The 18,418-nt window shown below is 31.5% G+C and overlaps 1 protein-coding gene and 1 long non-coding RNA gene across 4 annotated transcripts in view; one reads left to right on the plus strand and one right to left on the minus strand.

Moving 5' to 3' along the window:
- Nucleotides 1–2,237: 2,237 nt before the first annotated feature.
- Nucleotides 2,238–18,418, minus strand: part of LOC105782479 (caffeic acid 3-O-methyltransferase) — a 46,509-nt gene continuing 30,328 nt past the window's right edge. For all 3 annotated transcript variants that reach the window (XM_012607237.2, XM_052626284.1, XM_052626285.1), the window contains 3 exons: nucleotides 4,736–5,046; nucleotides 4,181–4,245; nucleotides 2,238–2,852 (listed from right to left, as the gene is read on the minus strand). In XM_012607237.2, the coding sequence (XP_012462691.1) occupies nucleotides 2,535–2,852; nucleotides 4,181–4,245; nucleotides 4,736–5,046 (694 nt within the window). In that variant the 3' untranslated portion in view covers nucleotides 2,238–2,534. The remainder of the gene's footprint in view (nucleotides 2,853–4,180; nucleotides 4,246–4,735; nucleotides 5,047–18,418) is intronic.
- Nucleotides 6,877–17,025, plus strand: LOC105782483 (uncharacterized). The gene is made up of 2 exons (XR_008192701.1): nucleotides 6,877–11,251; nucleotides 16,624–17,025. It is a non-coding gene; the product is annotated as an uncharacterized LOC105782483 (long non-coding RNA).

Below are 18,418 nucleotides of genomic sequence, written 5' to 3' on the forward strand. Positions count from 1 at the left end.
TTGAACTCTAAACCTCTCGTTATTACCTCTAAGCTCGATAACCTTACACCTCAAAATCATTGAATCCTAAACTCTTTTTATCATCGCATTTCATCCATCAAAGATATGAAGAGGGAAAGGAAGAAAGAACGGATAATGTGGGGTATTAATATGATTGATGCTGCAATTTTCGGTTGTGTCTTGATGAAATGTGATGATGGAGGGAGTTGAAGGTTTAATGATTTTGGAGTTCAAAGTTTGATTTCGAGGTTAGTGATGGCAATGTGGATTTAAAGTTCAATGGCTAAGATTATTTTGGTTTTCTTTTTAAAAATTTGATTTTCTCCCAAAGAATTTAAATCGAAATATGCCGTGACATATAATCAAACCCAGAAATTTTTTAGGAAAAAAAATTATAATTTTTTTAGTTATATCCATAATTTCTAATTTTTGTTAGGAAGACGCGAGTTTAAGTGCGTTGAATCGCGCTTATCTCCTATTTAAATGTTGAAGAAGAACTATGAGTAGTTCTAAGTAGTGTATTAAAAAAATATCATAATTCCCTATACTACCCTAACGATTGTACCTAGTATGTGGATTCTTACTGAAAATGGAATACTTAATTGATTTTTAATCTACATAGACTTCTATTTGTGAATGCCTTATTTCCTAGGGAATTATTAACAACCCTAAATAACCATTTAATTAATTAGAGTAGACTTGAAGTAGATTAGTTTGGTAGTTAAGTGGGGTTGGGTCCGATTATCAATCAGATTATCTCTAACGAGGTTTAAAGTAATACTCCCACTTAAATTAATTAATAACCATTTAATTAATTAGAGTAGATTAGTTTGTCAGTTAAGTCGGGCTGGGTCACCTCAGTATGGAAGACTTTATAGCCTCCTTTGGATTATCAATCAGATTGTCTTGCTGAGATTGAAAATAAAGGTGGTAGTCTAAATTGGAGTTTTATTTTAAGGTAAATTGCACATATAATTACTTAATTATCATTTTTTTATTTTAGGTATTTAAAAGAAAAAGTTTACAATTTAAATACTCGTATTATATAATTTGATCATTTTAGTAACTCTCGTTAAAATCACAAACGTCAAGCTAATGTGATAGTTAAAAATTTAGCCCTAAACTTTTACATATTATATTGATTTAGTCATAATTTTTAAAAATAACTCTCAAAACTTACAAATATTCTCAATTTGATCCTAATTCTAAAAAAATCAAAGAAATATATAAAACACATAAATGTTTTAAATATATATAAATAAATTTAAAATATATAAAATACATAAATATTTTCAAAAATATAATAATAAATTTAAATTTCATATAACAATAATTGTTTTTTTTGAAAAAGTTTGAAGACCTTTTTTGTGCATTTTAGTAGTTCAAGTACCCATTGAGTGCAAAAAATTAAAAGGCAAGGGCTTAATTGTTTTTTTTTGAAAAAAATTGAAGGCCTTTTTGATGCATTTTGAAAGTACAAGTACCCAATTGAATACAAAAAAAAAAGAGCAAGAGCTTAATTGATTTTTTTGAAAAAGTTTGAGGGCTTTTTACACCTTTAAGCCTTATTATTATTATTATTATTACTACTACAAACAACAACAACTAGATAGGATGATACAAAAGATAAAGTTATGAAATTATTTCATAAAAGAATTATAAAAGTGTAATTTTATATTAGAGTAAGTGAATCATTTCTCAAATATAATAATTATAATTATAAGCATAATTCAATTTTAAGAACATAATTTTTATTAAAAAAAATTAACTTTTCACAATTATATAGGTTTGATAGTTATGAATTTAATTAATTATATAATATATTGTAATCATTAAATTATAATTAAATAAACTAATTTTAAAAATCTCATAGAGGTAAGTGTGCTCAACAGAACCAATACTTCATGATGCTTTTTTCCCCATGTATAGCGATGTTATAGGAACACCACTAACTATATAGCAGTGGGCACAAAATCGCTGTGGGAAAATCCATGGTAAAAAATTCGCAGTGTTTGCATCAAAGAAATGCTGCCAAAAGGAGAAAGATAATAAGTGGTGGAATTTATTGCATTCACTTACATATGTACTTTAGCAGGGTTTTATCAACTAAACATCGCAATAACTTTGAAACGCTTCTTTATTAAAAACACCAATAAATATGCATGATATATTTTCTTTTCCTTATTTTTGCATTTTCAATTTGATTTTTTATATTTTACAGTCAATAATAATAGAAATTTATACTAAAATAAAACTCAAATATATAATATTTAAATTTAGAAATGTATTCATTACAAATGCTTTGTAAACAATTCAAATATACCAATATTAAACAAAATAATAACACAAAGTACCTACAGTTGACGCACTTGATTTTGTAATTGAATTTATTGGAATCTTGCTCTATCTTCTTTTTTACTGGCTTCATACCTTCTTTCTATTTCGTATCTTCGTCTCTCTTCTTCCTCTTCAACTTCGATTCTGGGATGATATACGGTGCTTACCTCTGTTATTGGCAGATGAAATGATAATAACTATTGTGGTGAATTGTTCACATTTTTCAACAATTCAATGACCCAATAATTGTAAACACGACAAATAGGTTTGAAAGCAGCGAAACCAGCTTGAACAAACAATGTCTCAAACTCTTTGAATGTTCTTTCCTTTCCACCAGGGAGCAAATGAAGCATTCCCACATCAAAACTGAGTGTTGTGGCTGTGACAATATTAGGCGTGGGCAGTTCTGGCAATACTGATTCCACTACTATCACTTTTCCACACTCTGATATTGCTTCATAACAATTTCTTAGCAATTTCAAGCATTCTTTGTCTCCCCAATCGTGAAGTATCCACTAAACCAACCACAATATATATTTATTACTTTAAATAATCTGGGTCAATTCATTGAAACAAGATACAGTATTTTAAACAAAATGTTGAGGTAAGATGCGAAGATTTGAGTTGAGTGGTACAGTGCCAATTACAGATTACTACGGAAGTGGTTTATTACTTGTTTTATTTGGTTTGATAATTTAATAAAAAAATATTTGAACTTATTAATGTATTGTTATATTAAAGATATTATAATTTATCTATGGAAATCAATACTTGACTTTTAAAGATTGGATAGTATTCGGGTGAATCAATTAAGTCAATGGAACGTGGAGATTTGATCAAGATTGTGTTACTGATTTTGAAGAGCAAATCCACGATTGGTTGTGCTTTGATTATTAATGACGTATCAAAGAGTTACTTTATATTCACTTAGATTCTATGTTAGCAAGCCGAAATTGATATATGCATTAACATTTGTCTAGGTTTTGTATTAGAGTTTATTGAGTGCATTCTAATTTATTCATTAAGGAACTATTTTTGTGAGAGAGTGCAAACTGTTATTGTAAGCATTGTTGAATATTTACTACTCAAGTTCTCAGGGAAGAATTTGGAGCTGCAAAGGTGATATTCCTATACTTGGGGATTGATAAAGTTTGAAACACTTGTTGTATTCGTGATTAAAGATAGTGAAATTACTCACTGAGTTAAGCTTTGCAGATGTAAGAAAATCGAACTGCATAAACAAACTTTTGATGTTCATTATTTCGTTTGCACAGTTTTTGTAGTGCTAAGCCATAATGACTATTATTATAATTTTATATTTTAACAAACAAACCAAATGAGATAAGTATAAGAAAATTAGCAACATTAATTTTAATAAAGAAATCAAACTTTTAGAGATAGAAAACGAAAGTATTAGTTTGAATCACTGGTGAAAAATAGATTCGGATTAACTAAATTGATTTAACTCATTTTTCCGAATATAGTATACTATATAAATATCATTTTTTGTTAATCATCAATTTTATTGAAGTAGAAAAAATACAATTACATATATATAGAGAGAGAAATATGTCTATTGTAATTGACGAGATTTTATTAAATAAAATAATTTTTCATAAATGACATTATATATATAAATTTTATTAAATGCATTAGTTAAATCTCACTAATTAATATTTTATTAATATATTATATTTTTAATTTAATTTTTTTAAAATTTAAATATGATGTGAATTTCAAATGTTGTAATAGATATATAATAATCATGTCTTTATAAAATTAGAAAATTTAGCAAACAAATAAAGTTGTTATATAAAATAAAAACTTGATCTTAATCGCTAACCTTCATAAAAATAACTTCTGCATTAGGAACTTTGTTGAACATATCTCCTCCTACATGCTCCACACCTAACATCAACAAAATACCATTAAAAGTTATCAAAGTTCATTGAGGAAACTTTAAACAAAAATTTATTCATGGTTTTGTGGAAACATTTATGTTTATAAATTACTTGAGTTTAGTTTAAAAAAAAGTGATTACACCATAATTTTGTAAACATTTTATTCAAAATAGAACTTGAAAACACAAATATTTGAATCAGAAGTTCTATTTTGGACATCAAATTTATTTTCTATTATGTAAATAAGTTCGGTAAAAGTAATTTATTTTCTTTTATATAAAATTTAGTGAAAATTTGAAGAGTAAAACTCAATTAAGCTTCAATCAAACTTTGAGCACTAAATTTTGATTCAAGCCGAAATATTTTACAATTTATTACTCAACTCAATTTCATTCTATTTTTTTTAATAAAATAAAAGATGGAGCATTCCCACTGTTCTTCCTAGTTTAAATTTCAAGGAAAAATCATGAATAAAATTGAATCAATTGTAGGGTTACCTGGAATATTGGGTGCATCTTTAACAACAAAGGGCAAGTCAAAGTTAATGCCCTTAATTCGAGGGTACTTTGAAATAATGAGCTTAAGATTTGTGCCCCATCCTCCTCCCACATCAACCACTTGGGTTAATCCTTCAAAACCCTTGTAGATTTGTAGGACTTTATTCATGACTATGGCAGTGTGGTTGGACATTGAGTGGTTGAAAGTATTGGCTAAATTTCTATCTTTTGCAGCCATCTCGAAAATGTCCACTCCAAATCCCCTCACAAATGACAACCCACCTTCCAATGTTGCTTCTTTCAAGAAGTTCCTACACAAAATTTTACATGGTTTAATAAACCCAAAAGATAATGAAAAATACGGTGATTAAAAATTTGTTTGTAATTTGTAATTCTAAAATCTTGATAGTTAATATAGATATGTAATGCCTCGCATAAATTCATAAGATTAATGCCTTAATCGGCTTTAAATTAAATATTTATCAAAACTCAAGTTAATTTAAAATAAATTTAAAGTGAAGCTATTAAAGACAAGTAACAAATTCCATATATATATATTTTCAAAGACATAGAAAGTGATGTTGAAAATAGTTAAGGCAAATTTAACAATCACAGCAAGACATCATGACAAAGGTTTTGAGAGTAAACATGGATCTAAGTAATATTTACAGCGTTACATTATCATAAACATATTTCTATTATAAATATTAAAAATTTTATTACACATGTATACGTGTAAAAATTATGAATTAAAAATATAAATGGGTGTGATTCCATTAGTAGAAAAGTGTATTTCCGTCTAATCAACAAAACTGAAAAAAAAAATGCAATCAGGTGAAACTTTGGGAGGAGAGTCCGGAGTGGCAAGGGCTACAAAGAAAGAATGCCGGCGGGAGGATGATCCTCCGAACGTGGGTGATATGGAGGTAGATGAAGGGAGAGCAAAAGTCGTTTCTTTTAAAGATAAATTACTTGGTTGGGTATCGAATGATAATCAGGAGGAGGACTTTGATGAGGACAAGTTTGAACTGATAGAAGGGGATGTGACAACTGGGCTTGCTAATGGAATTCCATATATCAAATTCTCTGAGAGAGTGCACACGTGGATTCAGAGGAGTATGGCCAAAACGGTGATTATAAAACTTCTTGGGCAGAAAATTGGATTCAACAATTTGGTTTCCAAGCTTAATAGTATGTGGAAGCCAAATCACTCATTTCAACTGATGGACTTAGAGAACGATTACTACTTCGTTAAATTTCAAGCAATGGAGGATTATGACAAAGCGTTGATTGATGGTCCTTGGACGATCTATGGGCAGTATTTAACAATACAACCATGGTCATCGTCCTTCAATACTTCTGTGAGTTATCCAAAACACTTAATGGTTTGGATTCGGCTCTTGGTTTTCTCGGGTTCTTATTACAGAAAATGTCTCTTGGGGGCGGTGGAAAGCTCGATAGGTCAAGTGATCAAGGTGGAGAATCAAACTAAAAATAGAATGCGATGCCAATTTGCTAGAGTGGCGGTGAGTGTTAATCTAAATAGACCATTAATTTCTAAAATCTGAGTGGAAGGGAGATTACAAAGGATAGAGTACGAAGGCTTACCAAATGATTGTTTTGGTTGTGGCTACTACGACCACCAGAAGGAGGTGTGTCCTAAACTACAGAAGGAAAACCCACCGATGGATCAGGAGTAGGAGGCTACTGTTGTCAAATCGTCAACGATGACGGAACTAAATCGTAGGGAGGAAACAGAGGAATTTGGGTCTTGGATGGTTGTTTCGCGTTAAGGAGGAATGCTAAAATGTAGACTAATCAACAAAAAATGAATAATGGATGAAGATTTTCCTTGATTATTGATTTGAATGAGGAATTAGGGGATGGTACAACTGGAAATATGGATGGGAATTCATCGAGTACAATAAATGTTATTATGCCCAGGTTAGGCTTTTCCTTGGGTGAAGCTAGTGGGTCATCTTTGAGTGGGTCCAAAAACAAAGGAAAAGCATTGCAAGGATCTGGGCTTAGGAAGAAAGGATTGAATGGGGTTAAGTTTAGATCTAGTGGGCCACAACAAAAAAGTGGTCAAGTTAAAGAGCCACATGAGGAAACTAGTCTTCACAAAATTGGGACGATGGTGGCTTTTCATACGTTAGGCGAAAACAAAAAAAAATTATAGAAGAAAAGGGGAATCACAAGGTGGTTGTGGTGGAGGAGAATTGGGACCCGAATATTATGTTGGTTAAGGGTAAGAACATGTCGAATACGTTGGGGTTGAAGTTTTTGGAAGGTGGGCCATCTTCCTCCGTCCCACCATAACCTTATACTGTGAAATGGGGTAAGTTCAGAAACCAAAACCATCATGGGTTGCGAAACAAGAAGAAGGTTGATGCTATGATGCCGGTGGTGGATCTAGTGGAGAACATCTCTGAGCAGATTGATTCTGCAATAAGGAATATTGAAGTGCTAAGAGAAGATGGATAGAGCTATTAGAAGCGGAAAGCGATGAGGGGAACTTCCAGGCTAAATGTTAAATTCGGGGTTGGATTTTCTTTTCTTTCTAATTTATATGTTTATGCTTCCGAATTTCTTAGTTGAAATTGTCAAGGATGCGCACACCCTCGATTTAATCATATTCTGAAAGAATATATTTGTGACTTTGCTGTGGATGTGGTTGTATTGTTAGAAACCAGGATAAGTGGGGTTCGAGCAGATTCAATTATCTTGAATTCGAGTTTTAAATTCTCTCATAGAGTGGAGGCGCGAGGTTTTGCTGGTGGTATTTGGGTGCTATGGAATGAATCCGTTTCGATAGATATCCAGGTAAGCCATTTCCAATTCATTCATATGTCACTCTTTATGGTTCAAAAGGCCAAAGCATTTCATTGGATAGTTGTATATGGGAGTCCAGATGTGAGGAAACGTGAAATTTTATGGAATGCTCTAAGTAAGATAGTGGGGGTTACAAGGGAACCTTGGATGCTATTTTGGACACAGTTGATTATCAATGTCCAAATTTGATGAGGAGACGGGTGCAGGAGATTCAAAGCTTTTTTGTCTGATCACAATTTGATTGATTTAGGTTTCTCTGGCCCCAAATTCACTTGGAACAGGGGTACAACTTTTGAAAGGCTAGATCGTGGAATTGGAAATATGGAATAGGTTAATGAATTTCCAAATTATGCAATTCGACATCTCCATGGATTAAAATCAGACCATCGACTTTTACTTATTACGTTTGATGGGAAAGAGAAGAAAAAAGGTTTGCGTCCATTTCATTTTTTTATAGTTGGTTATCTCATAAAATATTTCTTGAATTGGTTAAAGGAAACTGGAATTTTAATGGGGATATTATGGAGACTGTCAATAATTTTGTAGGTGTAGCAAAGGAATGGAATCTTAACACTTTTGGTAGTCTTTTCAAAAGAAAGAAGTAATGGCTAGGACTAAAGGGGTGGAACGTATATTAGAAGATAAACTAATGAGGAATTTGAGGAAGTTGGATTTTTGTCTAAGGCAGGATATGGAATTGATTCTAGATTTGGAGGAACTGTTATGGAAGCCGAAGTCACGTTGTGATTGGCTAATTAGTGGGGATAGGAATACTAAATATTTCCATAGACAGAAGCTGAATAAGAGGAGAAATAATAGGATTTAGGCTCTAAAATTAAGCAATGGGTCGTGGAGTTTTGACAATGATGTTTTGAAAGAAGAAGCTATTAATTTTTTCAAAAATCTCTATACTATAGAAGGAACAATTAGCGGGAGATTGATGCGTGTGAATTACTTTCCCCAGCTAAATGATGGTGAAATACATAACCTTTGTATGGAGGTGACAGATTTGGAAGTAAAGGCAACTTTGGATGGTATGTCGTGTAGTAAAAGATGTGTTTGCGGGTCGACCTTTGAATCCAAGTCTGAATACTACCCTGCTAGTGTTACTTCCAAAGGTGAATAACCCGGAGGCTTTTTCTCAATTCAGACCAATCAGCCTCTGTTCAGTGTTATATAAGATCATTACCTAGACTTTAGTCAACTAGCTAAAAATAATCATGATGAAGCTTACGTCTCCAAAACAAGTTAGTTTTGTGTCGGGTCGCTCAATTATGGACAACATTATAATTGCTCAGGAGGCTATACATACGATGTGCACTTCAAAAGATAGGATTGGTTGGATGGTGATCAAAATAGACTTAAAGAAAGCCTATGACCGAATCTGATCAGATTTCTTGAAGGATACTCTTAAGACTGCTGGGTTACCATCAACAATTTGTAATTTAGTTACGAATTGTGTAACATCTTCAATGCAAGTATTGTGGAATGGAGAGGTTAATCTTGAATTCATACCAACTCGAGGGGTGCAGCAAGGTGATCCAATATCTTCGTACTTGTTTGTTTCGTGCATGGAAAGACTGGGTCACTATATTCAACAAGCAATTGAAGAAGGGTTATGAAAATCTATGCAGTTTTCTGTAGATGGACCTAGGTTATCTTATCTATTTTTGTCGGATGATCTTGTGCTCTTTTGTAAAGCAGAGCTTGAACAGGCTAGAATTGTCAAGGAAATGCTAATGCAATTTAGTTATTTCTCAGGGCATAAAGTCAATAATCAGAAGTCTCAAATTTATTTCTCAGCCATGGTGGATAATTCAGTAACAAATGAGATAAGCGAATACTTAGGAGTGACAAGAACGGATGATCTCAGTAAGTATTTGGCTGTTCCTTTACTACACTCATGAGTTACGAAAGGCACTTATGCATTTTTCATTGAGAAATTGAAGAAGCGGCTTTCTGGATAGGAATGGAAACTTCTGTCATTAGCAGGTAGGGTTACCTTAGCAAAATCAGTATTGCAATCAATTCCCAATTATTTTATGCAGTCGGTTCTTATCCCATTGGGTGTTTGCCAGGAGGTTGAAAAGTTTATTCTTCAATTTATTTGGGGATCGAATAATATTTCTCAGAAAATAGCACTGGTTGGTCGGGAAAAATATTACCACTAGACCGAGGGGGATACTCAATATCAAAATAAGGCATTTCTTCTTAAACTTGGTTTCAATTTCCTATTATAGAAAGATGCCTTGTGGGTCAGGATACTCAAGTCAAAATATAAAATTGATGAGGATTGTCCACAAAACATTGAAAGATGATGTTGCAGTTTTACTTGGAAATCTATTTCGAGTGTTTGGGCTAAACTTTGAAGTAGCCTCTTTTGGCATATAGGAAACGGTAAGAGAGTAAGGTTTTGGACTGATCACTGGATTAAAGAGTTGGGACCTTTATCTAAGTATTGCACTAATGCAAGACCTATTTTTCAGGATGCCACAGTATATGCAATGGTAATATTAGAAGGAGAATGGAACTAGGAGTATTTTGAAAGGGATCTCCTAAGGGAAGTTCTCTTGTATATTGTAGGTATTCATCCCCCAAAAGACGATACAGGGGAAGACCAAACAGCATGGAGGTTAACGAATAATGACATGCACAGTAGCTAGTGGATACAGTAAATTCGCACATGGTGATTGGTTCTTACGAGATCGAAAATGGAAGTTAATATGGAAATTACATGTTTCTCGGAGGGTTTGACAGTTCCTTTGGCTTCTATTACACAATCGACTCCTATCCAATTCAGAACGGTGTAGGAGGGGAATGGTTGATAGCCATTTTTACGATTTATGTGGGAGTGGGGTTGAAACACCTTTGCATGCGGTGAGAGATTGCTTGGTAGCTTGAAATGTCTGGGTAAAATTTGTACCATCAGACAAGTTGGATATTTTCCTTTCATTAAATTTGGAAGAATGGTTGATAAAAAATCTTTTAGATTTTAATGAGGCTATTGTCCAAGGTGTCTGTTGGAATATTTTATTTGGGATTATAACTTGGAAAATATGGAAACAACAAAACACTCGCTCTTCAATGGAGAATTTGGTGAGGCTTCAATTAAGGTTGCTGGAAGTATGGCCTTTGCGAAATCAATCACGTTGGCGGACAGTAGGAGAAATCAACAGAATGATCCAACAATGTCTTTTACTAGTTAGCCACCACCACCTAGAGACTGGTGCAAGTTGAATACAGATGGCTCAAGACACTTGACTACTGGTCGAGCCTCAACTGAGGGTTTTTTTTGGGATCCTCAAGGTAGATGGGTTACTGGTTATAGTCGGAATATAGGCGTTTGTTCTGTACTTGATGCAGAATTATGGACAATCATGGACAGATTGGATATAGCTTGGAAAAGAGGCGTAAAGCAATTATTGGTGGAAAGTGATTGTTTGATTGCGATCAATATGCTTAATGGTCAGACAGAGGAGACAAAGGGAGTCTAGCACGAATCGTCAGAGAGCTGTTAGCAAGGGATTGACATCTAAAGGTAATGTTTACTCCACGCACAACGAATATGGTTGGAGATTCTATGGCAGCATTAGGAAGAAATGTTCCTCTTGGTTTGAGAATTTATGATGTTCCCCCCAAGATGATCGAGATAGAGATTCTACAAGACAGTATTGGTGTCAGGTATAATTCTTGTTATGGTTATATGTATTTAGCTTCCTTATCTACCAAAAAATATATATAAATGTGTGTTTAAGAATAACTTACAATAAATAGTAAAACGCATGGTTTAAAACTAATTGACCATAATAACACATGGAATATGTTTAACAGTTCGTTTTTCAATGTTGTCAGAAATGGTGGTTCTGAGACTCCATTTTTTACTTTTAAGCCTATTAATATTAAATAATAATATTTACAAGATTAGTATAAAGATTATTTAAAGTTTGGTCCATTAATTTTGTCATTTAGATAGTTAATTAAGGAACAATGACTAAATTATAAAAATCACAAAAATTTACCACTATGGATTTTAAATAATCAAGGGACCAAAGGAGTGATTTTACTCATTTTATGTGGCCAAACGGTGGTGGAGGTAAGTTGTACTCCACTAATTTTTATTTTATTATAAATTTATTATATTAGTATATTGAAACATGATTTGTTTTAATTATATTAAATTAATTAATATTAATAACGGTATATATATTAAACTAAAAGAAAATAAAATAAGACCACTATGTTCATCTTTTCTTCTTCACGAAACAAAGAAAGAAACAGGGATTTCAAGCTTTTTCAACTTTGTTAGTTTGATTGGTAAGTTATTTTAAGTCAATTTTTTTTAAGATCGTAGAAGCTTGATTTAGTTAATTTGAGCATTATTTTTTAAAACATTTAAAGTTTTTAAAATTGTCATTGATGAATATTTGAAGTGTTTGGTATTAAATTGGTAGATTTTAAGCTTATAAGTGAAAATGATTAGTTTATAAAATTTAATTGCTAATTTTTAACATAGGGACTAAGGTGTATGAATTTTGAAATTGATATTATGTTTTGTATTTTTATAATAGAAGGTTGTAGAAGGATGTAATATAGATCGGTTTCAGAATTGAAGCTCAAATTTGAAAGTTATAGCAATTAGTTTTAGGGACTAAATTGAATAAAATAAAAAATTTTAAGAGATATCTGAAAATGAAATTGAATTGATACATGGTTATAATATGCTGTTATAAGATGTTTAGAATTGATAAATTAAAATGAATTATTATAGATTGAGAATTGAATTAATTAAAGAATAATTGAGAAAAGACAAATTATGGATTAGTCCTCGACGCCTTGCTTGTTATTATTTTTGTCAAGTAAATTCATATGGGACTTACTTTATTAATTAATGATATAATTGTATTATATTGTTTTACTTTATAGTTGAATTATTATATAATGTTTTGGCATCAAAAGGATTAAATCGAAAAATATGAAATATATAATAGATATGAACATATATGTGGTATCAAATGGTTATGTTGTGAGATAGTATCAGTATAAGTTATACTTGTAGCCTTTAATGTGGTAATGTTTGATGTTGTGAAATATATATATGTGAAATAGATAGTCTAAGTAGCAATTGACTAATGGTATGAAGTAAATACTATGGAATTGAATGGATTATAAATGGTTGAATGTTATATGATATAGGTTAGATTTGTATAAATTGAACTGGTATGATTTAGGTACCATTTTGAGGTACATTAGTTTAGTTGAATGGAAATTAGTGGATGTTATGATTGATTATGAAATTGATATGTATATATTGATATTACATGGTTAAAATGTATATGAATTGCTATTTGAAATATGAAAAGTGTATACAGCTACAAAGGTTGAAATTGAATGGATTATAAATGGTTGCATGTTATATGATATGGGTTAGATTTGTATAAATTGAATTGGTATGATTTAGGTACCATTTTGAGGTACATTAGTGTAGTTGAATGGAAATTAGTGGATGTTATGATTGATTATGAAATTGATATGTATATGTTGATATTACATGGTTAAAATGTATATGAATTGCTATTTGAAATATGAAAACATGTATACAGCTACAAAGGTTGAATTGATACTGAATTGATAATTGGCCCATGAGAATTTAGTAAACGATTAGTATACTGAATATTTTAGAGTTTATGATTTGTAATCCCACACTATAACACATCTAAATTACTAGATATCTTCATTATTTAGTATTATTAAATATTAAAAAGTGAGATTGATTAACTTAATTAAATTGGTATAAAATGTTGATTTTCGAGATGGACTAAACTGAATACAATAGAAAGTAGTATTTTTTTCATGAAAGTATGAAATTGATTTTTGATTGAGTTAAGATAAATGGATGAATTGAGTTTAGAATGGTGGTTGATGTGATGTGAATTGAATTAAAATTCAATGGAAATTGTTACTAAAAAACGTGCAGAAAAATACTTTAGCTAGTCCGATGAGGCCAAATACATAGATGAGTGATGAGCGCAAATACTTCGACTAGTCCGATGAGGCACTGGGTGCCAAATACATGGTGACGAGCACTAAGCAAACATTATTTTGGTAGACGGGTACGAAGTTTGAAAGATTTAGTATATTAAAATAGTATAACAGATACATTTAATATAATGTTATGTATTGGTATAATTCATAACTTATTCACAACAATATGATTATAAATATGTTGTTAAGTTAATTACTTAATAATTGGTTGTTTCTCGTTTGCAAGTTAGACTAAGTTTTTTATTTTGTTTATCATCTTTTGCATCTAGTAAATATCTCGGACTCAACATGTCGGTGAACTCCTTGTGGTTAATTAAATTTGGCATGTACTTAAGAATGTTACTTGAGTTTTGTTATGTTTGAATACTCGAATATAGAAGTTAAATAGTTTGTGTATGCTCTATTAATGTATATAGGTATTTTACATGTTAGTTGAACTTGATTTTCAAGTTCTTGTGAATATGTATATATGAATATATATATATATATATATATATATATATATATATATAATTGGAAGTGCTTGATGATAAGTTATATAAGTGATGATATGATTAACTAAATTAATGGTTAGCAAAGTTTTGAATGAAATTGTATGTGATTGTGTGAGAACTATGTATGTGTTATAATAAGTGGATTGGTTTGGCATGATTTTATGAGGATAATGTTTGTTTGATGATTTAATTAGATTAATGGTGAAACTATGCTAATAGTTTTGTAAGCTAGTTGAAAAGTGTTAAATTTCATGGATTGAATTGGCATGAAGATTTGTTGAAATAGTTAATGCTTGAAGTGTGGATAGATTAAGTGCATAGCTAATGTCTTATGGTTGTGTTGTTGATTATGGATGTTGAAATATGTTAGATGACTTGAGTTGGTATGTTTTTTGAAAATTCATTTTACCACTTCCGTTTGGAAGTATCAATACCTAAAGATAGGGTATCGGTACTTGACCATTTCCTTGAATTTTTCCAACAAATAGATTGTAACAGTCGTTTTCAGTTAAATCGGAACAGTAGTTTCGCGATCACAAATCTGATTCCAAAAAAAAATTATTTTAATATTATTTCATGGTCTGAATTATGATAGGAAAATCTTATGAAAATTTCGTTAAGAAAGTTTTATAGATTTGATGCTTAATTAGATGGAAAGGACCAAATTGCATGAAATGCAAAAGTTGAATTCTAGAAGCTATATGTCTCAAATAGCTATGGAATTCAAAGTTTGAAGTCCTTATATGGAAAATAGACCATTAACAGAAGTTAGTAGATGAGGATGACGATTCATCCATGGAAATTTAATTAAAGAAAAGGATGAAATTGGAAAGAAAAAGATGAAAAGATGATAAATAATAAAAAATATCATCATTTATCATCATCTTTCTCAATTTTTTTATGGAAACTCTAGCTAAGAGAAAAGAGCTCAAGCAAGCTTTCTTGGCTTAATTAGGTATGAATTTTTGTCTCGTTGTTAGTAATTTTTATGTTTTCGAGATCGTAATATAAGCTATTTTGGGGATTAATTTGCAAAATTATCAAAGTTCTAGGATTTTTTTATGGATGAATATAGTTGAATTATGAAGTTTTATGGTATAAAATGAAAGGTTGTTGATAGATAAACATCTTTTGTTAAGGGAATTTTGATGAAAACATGATTTAGGGACTAAATTGATAAGTTGTAAAATTCATGAAATTTTTTTATTTTTAAGAAATTCATGGACTGTTATTGTTATAAGTAAAAATTGACTAGGCTTGGAATAAAGACTAAATTGAATGAATTTTATTTTTCCGAGCCTAGGGACAAAATCATCATTAATTAAAGTATAAAGGCAAAATGATAATTTTGCTTAAAATGTGAAATGAACTGAATTGATTATGAATTGTATTAAATTAAGTTAAATTTACTCATATAGATCTGGAAAGATAAAATACGAAATTGGATTGAGGAAAGGAAAAAGTATCGAATTAGTATATTACGATTCACGAACATTTGTCAAGGTAAGTTCGTGTAACTTAATTGTGCAATTATATGTTTGAATTAATTTGAATGACTTGTATGTGAATTGTGTATTGGCCATGTATATGAAATCTGATTACATATTTGGAAAATACCCGATAAATGTTAAATCTCGTTTGAATGAATGAAATTCGATTGACTATAGGGTTCTGTTTCTTGAAATTGTAGTGGTCCTCCATATATTGCAGACATACTGTAGCTTGAAAGAGCGTCTCGTTTCGTTACAAGCCATCTCAAGCTTCCCGTTAAATAGTTCTCGTGAGCTTCCCGTTAAATGCTCTTCGGAGCATCTCGATCGATCATGGCTCTACATGTGTTGTGGGCACACTACAGCTCTTATGAGCGTCCCGTATATGACTCTTTGTGAGATTCCTGATTATAGGCTCTTTGTGAGCTTCTCATTATTGCTCACTTGAGCTTCCTGTTATATGGTTATCCGATGCTTCTTGATTAAGTGCTCTTCGGAGCTACCCGTTATATGCTCGCATGAGCATTCTGAATATGACTCTTATAAGCTTCCCGTTATTAAGCTCGGATAAGCTTCCCATTACATGCTCACATGAGCATCCCGTTATATAGGTTTGAGAGAGAGCTTTCTGTTTATGTACTTGTAAAAGTCCCGAATATGAATTGATGAATTTATAGTATTGTACACTTCGTGTGTACTACCTAAGTATCTATCGAGATTTCAAATGATGCAACGAGTGAAATTCTAACATAAGTACATATGAAATCAAAATGAAATCATTATATGTATATACATGAAATACTTGGAAACTCGATATTTGATGAACTCATCCTTGTTATTGATATTTACATGAAATACATGACTAACATGTTTGTTGAGGTTATGTGTGTTAGGCTAGTGGCCAAATTACTTTGGATGTATTCTTGTATGTGTATTATAAATGTAAATCAATGGTAAGTAAATTTTTCGTTATACGGACTTACTAAGCACTAAGTGCTTATTCAGTTGTATTTATTCTGTTTTATAGTTCTCGGAGGCTTATTGGGTTGGAAGCTTAGCAGAGATCACTCCCACTATCCACTGGCCCATTTTCGGTACAAGTATGAAACTAATTTTGGTTGCAATGACATGTAGAGGTTAACTTGGCCATTGATGGCATATACATATTTTGGTTGTAAATAACCATTTAAATGGCTATGTTTGGTAGTTTTGATGTGTAAATAGTCTTAATATACTTTATCTATGTTTGAAATGGTCAAATGATGGTAAGTATATGGATGAATGGATCAAGATAGCATATTTGGTAAAATATGAATATATGTGAATTTTATAAATTAGGCAAGATAGAGTTTATGAATACATGTAATGAAAATATTATGTATATGACTTGGTTTTGACTTGATTTAAATGTCTTGTATTGGATTGAGAATGTGTTTAAGTGTTGGTGTAGGTGGAAGACAAGATTGGGTGAGAAATAAGGCTTAGAAATGACTTTATTTTGTCCACACAAGCAGAGACACGGGCATGTGTCTCAGCCGTATGTGACACATGGCTTAGCACATGGGCGTGTGTTCTAGTCGTGTGTCCCCTACATCTTAAAATTTTAAAACAGAATGCTCAGAATTAATCACACGGCCTGGCACACGGACGTATGGCTTGGTCATGTGACCCCTACACTTAAAAATATTACAAGTCAGAGAGTTACACAGGCTACGGTCGTGTACCCTACTTCAAATACCACACGGCCTAAGACACAGGTGTGTCACTTGACCGTTGAACCACACGACCTGACCACACATGCGTGTGACCCTTGCGCTTTAGAAAATTTTGAAATTTCACGAAAAATTCTCTGAGTTTCCGATTTAGTCCCGATTTGTTTCTAATGTATGTTTTGCGCCTCAAGGGCTCTCATAAGGGACTTTATGAATAATATCTGTCATGAATGTTAAATAATAATATGAAATGTCTGTATTTAATCAGTTTATTCTTATAATACTCTATAACCCTGTTCCGGCAACGGATACGGATTAGGGGTGTTACATAGATTGCTAAATTAGTATTGATGCCATAATAAGTATCAGTATTTGTATTAAAGTATCGATACCAAATTCTAAGTATAGATACTAGAAAACTCTAGATAAATTTTGTAAAATGAACAGAATGCCAAAACGGTATTGGTACCTAATGTGGGTATTGATGCTTATCTTCAAATTTTGAAAACCTTTTTGTATGATCATTATTTGTTCTCGGATTGGTTTTCGAGATTTTATAAACTCGTTTGAGACTCAGTAACTATCAAATGTCATGTTTAATTTGTTTTTTGCCTAATTTTTATTCATAATATGTTTTCATATGAATGTTTGTGATTACAGTTGCTTCGGTAACGAATGTGGTATCCTATGGTTCGTATTCGACGATCGAGTCAGGCTTGGGATGGTACAATATGTACCATATTAAAATAAAAAAGATTAGATTAAATTGTGAGCAAAAAAAAATTTTAAATACATAAATACATCATATTTACAAATTTAAATGCACTACAATTGATAATCATGATGTTGTATCAATCGAATTAGTGTCGAGTTGGCTTGTGACAAAAAATCAATTGGTGACATTATCTATATACAAAAATTTGGTGAGCGAAAACATTTTATGTTAAAATTTAATATTTTTAAAGTTTATTCAAGAATTATTATTGGTGTAGTGGTAATGAATTCATAAATTTGTTAAACATGAGTTCAATCCCTAGACATGTTAATTTTAGTTCTTGTTGAGGCAAGTTTTTGAAGTGGCTGATTGAAGTTTCCACTTTGATGAATCAC

Source organism: Gossypium raimondii, chromosome 13 (assembly GCF_025698545.1).
Source record: "Gossypium raimondii isolate GPD5lz chromosome 13, ASM2569854v1, whole genome shotgun sequence".
Classification (NCBI taxonomy): Eukaryota; Viridiplantae; Streptophyta; class Magnoliopsida; order Malvales; family Malvaceae; genus Gossypium; species Gossypium raimondii.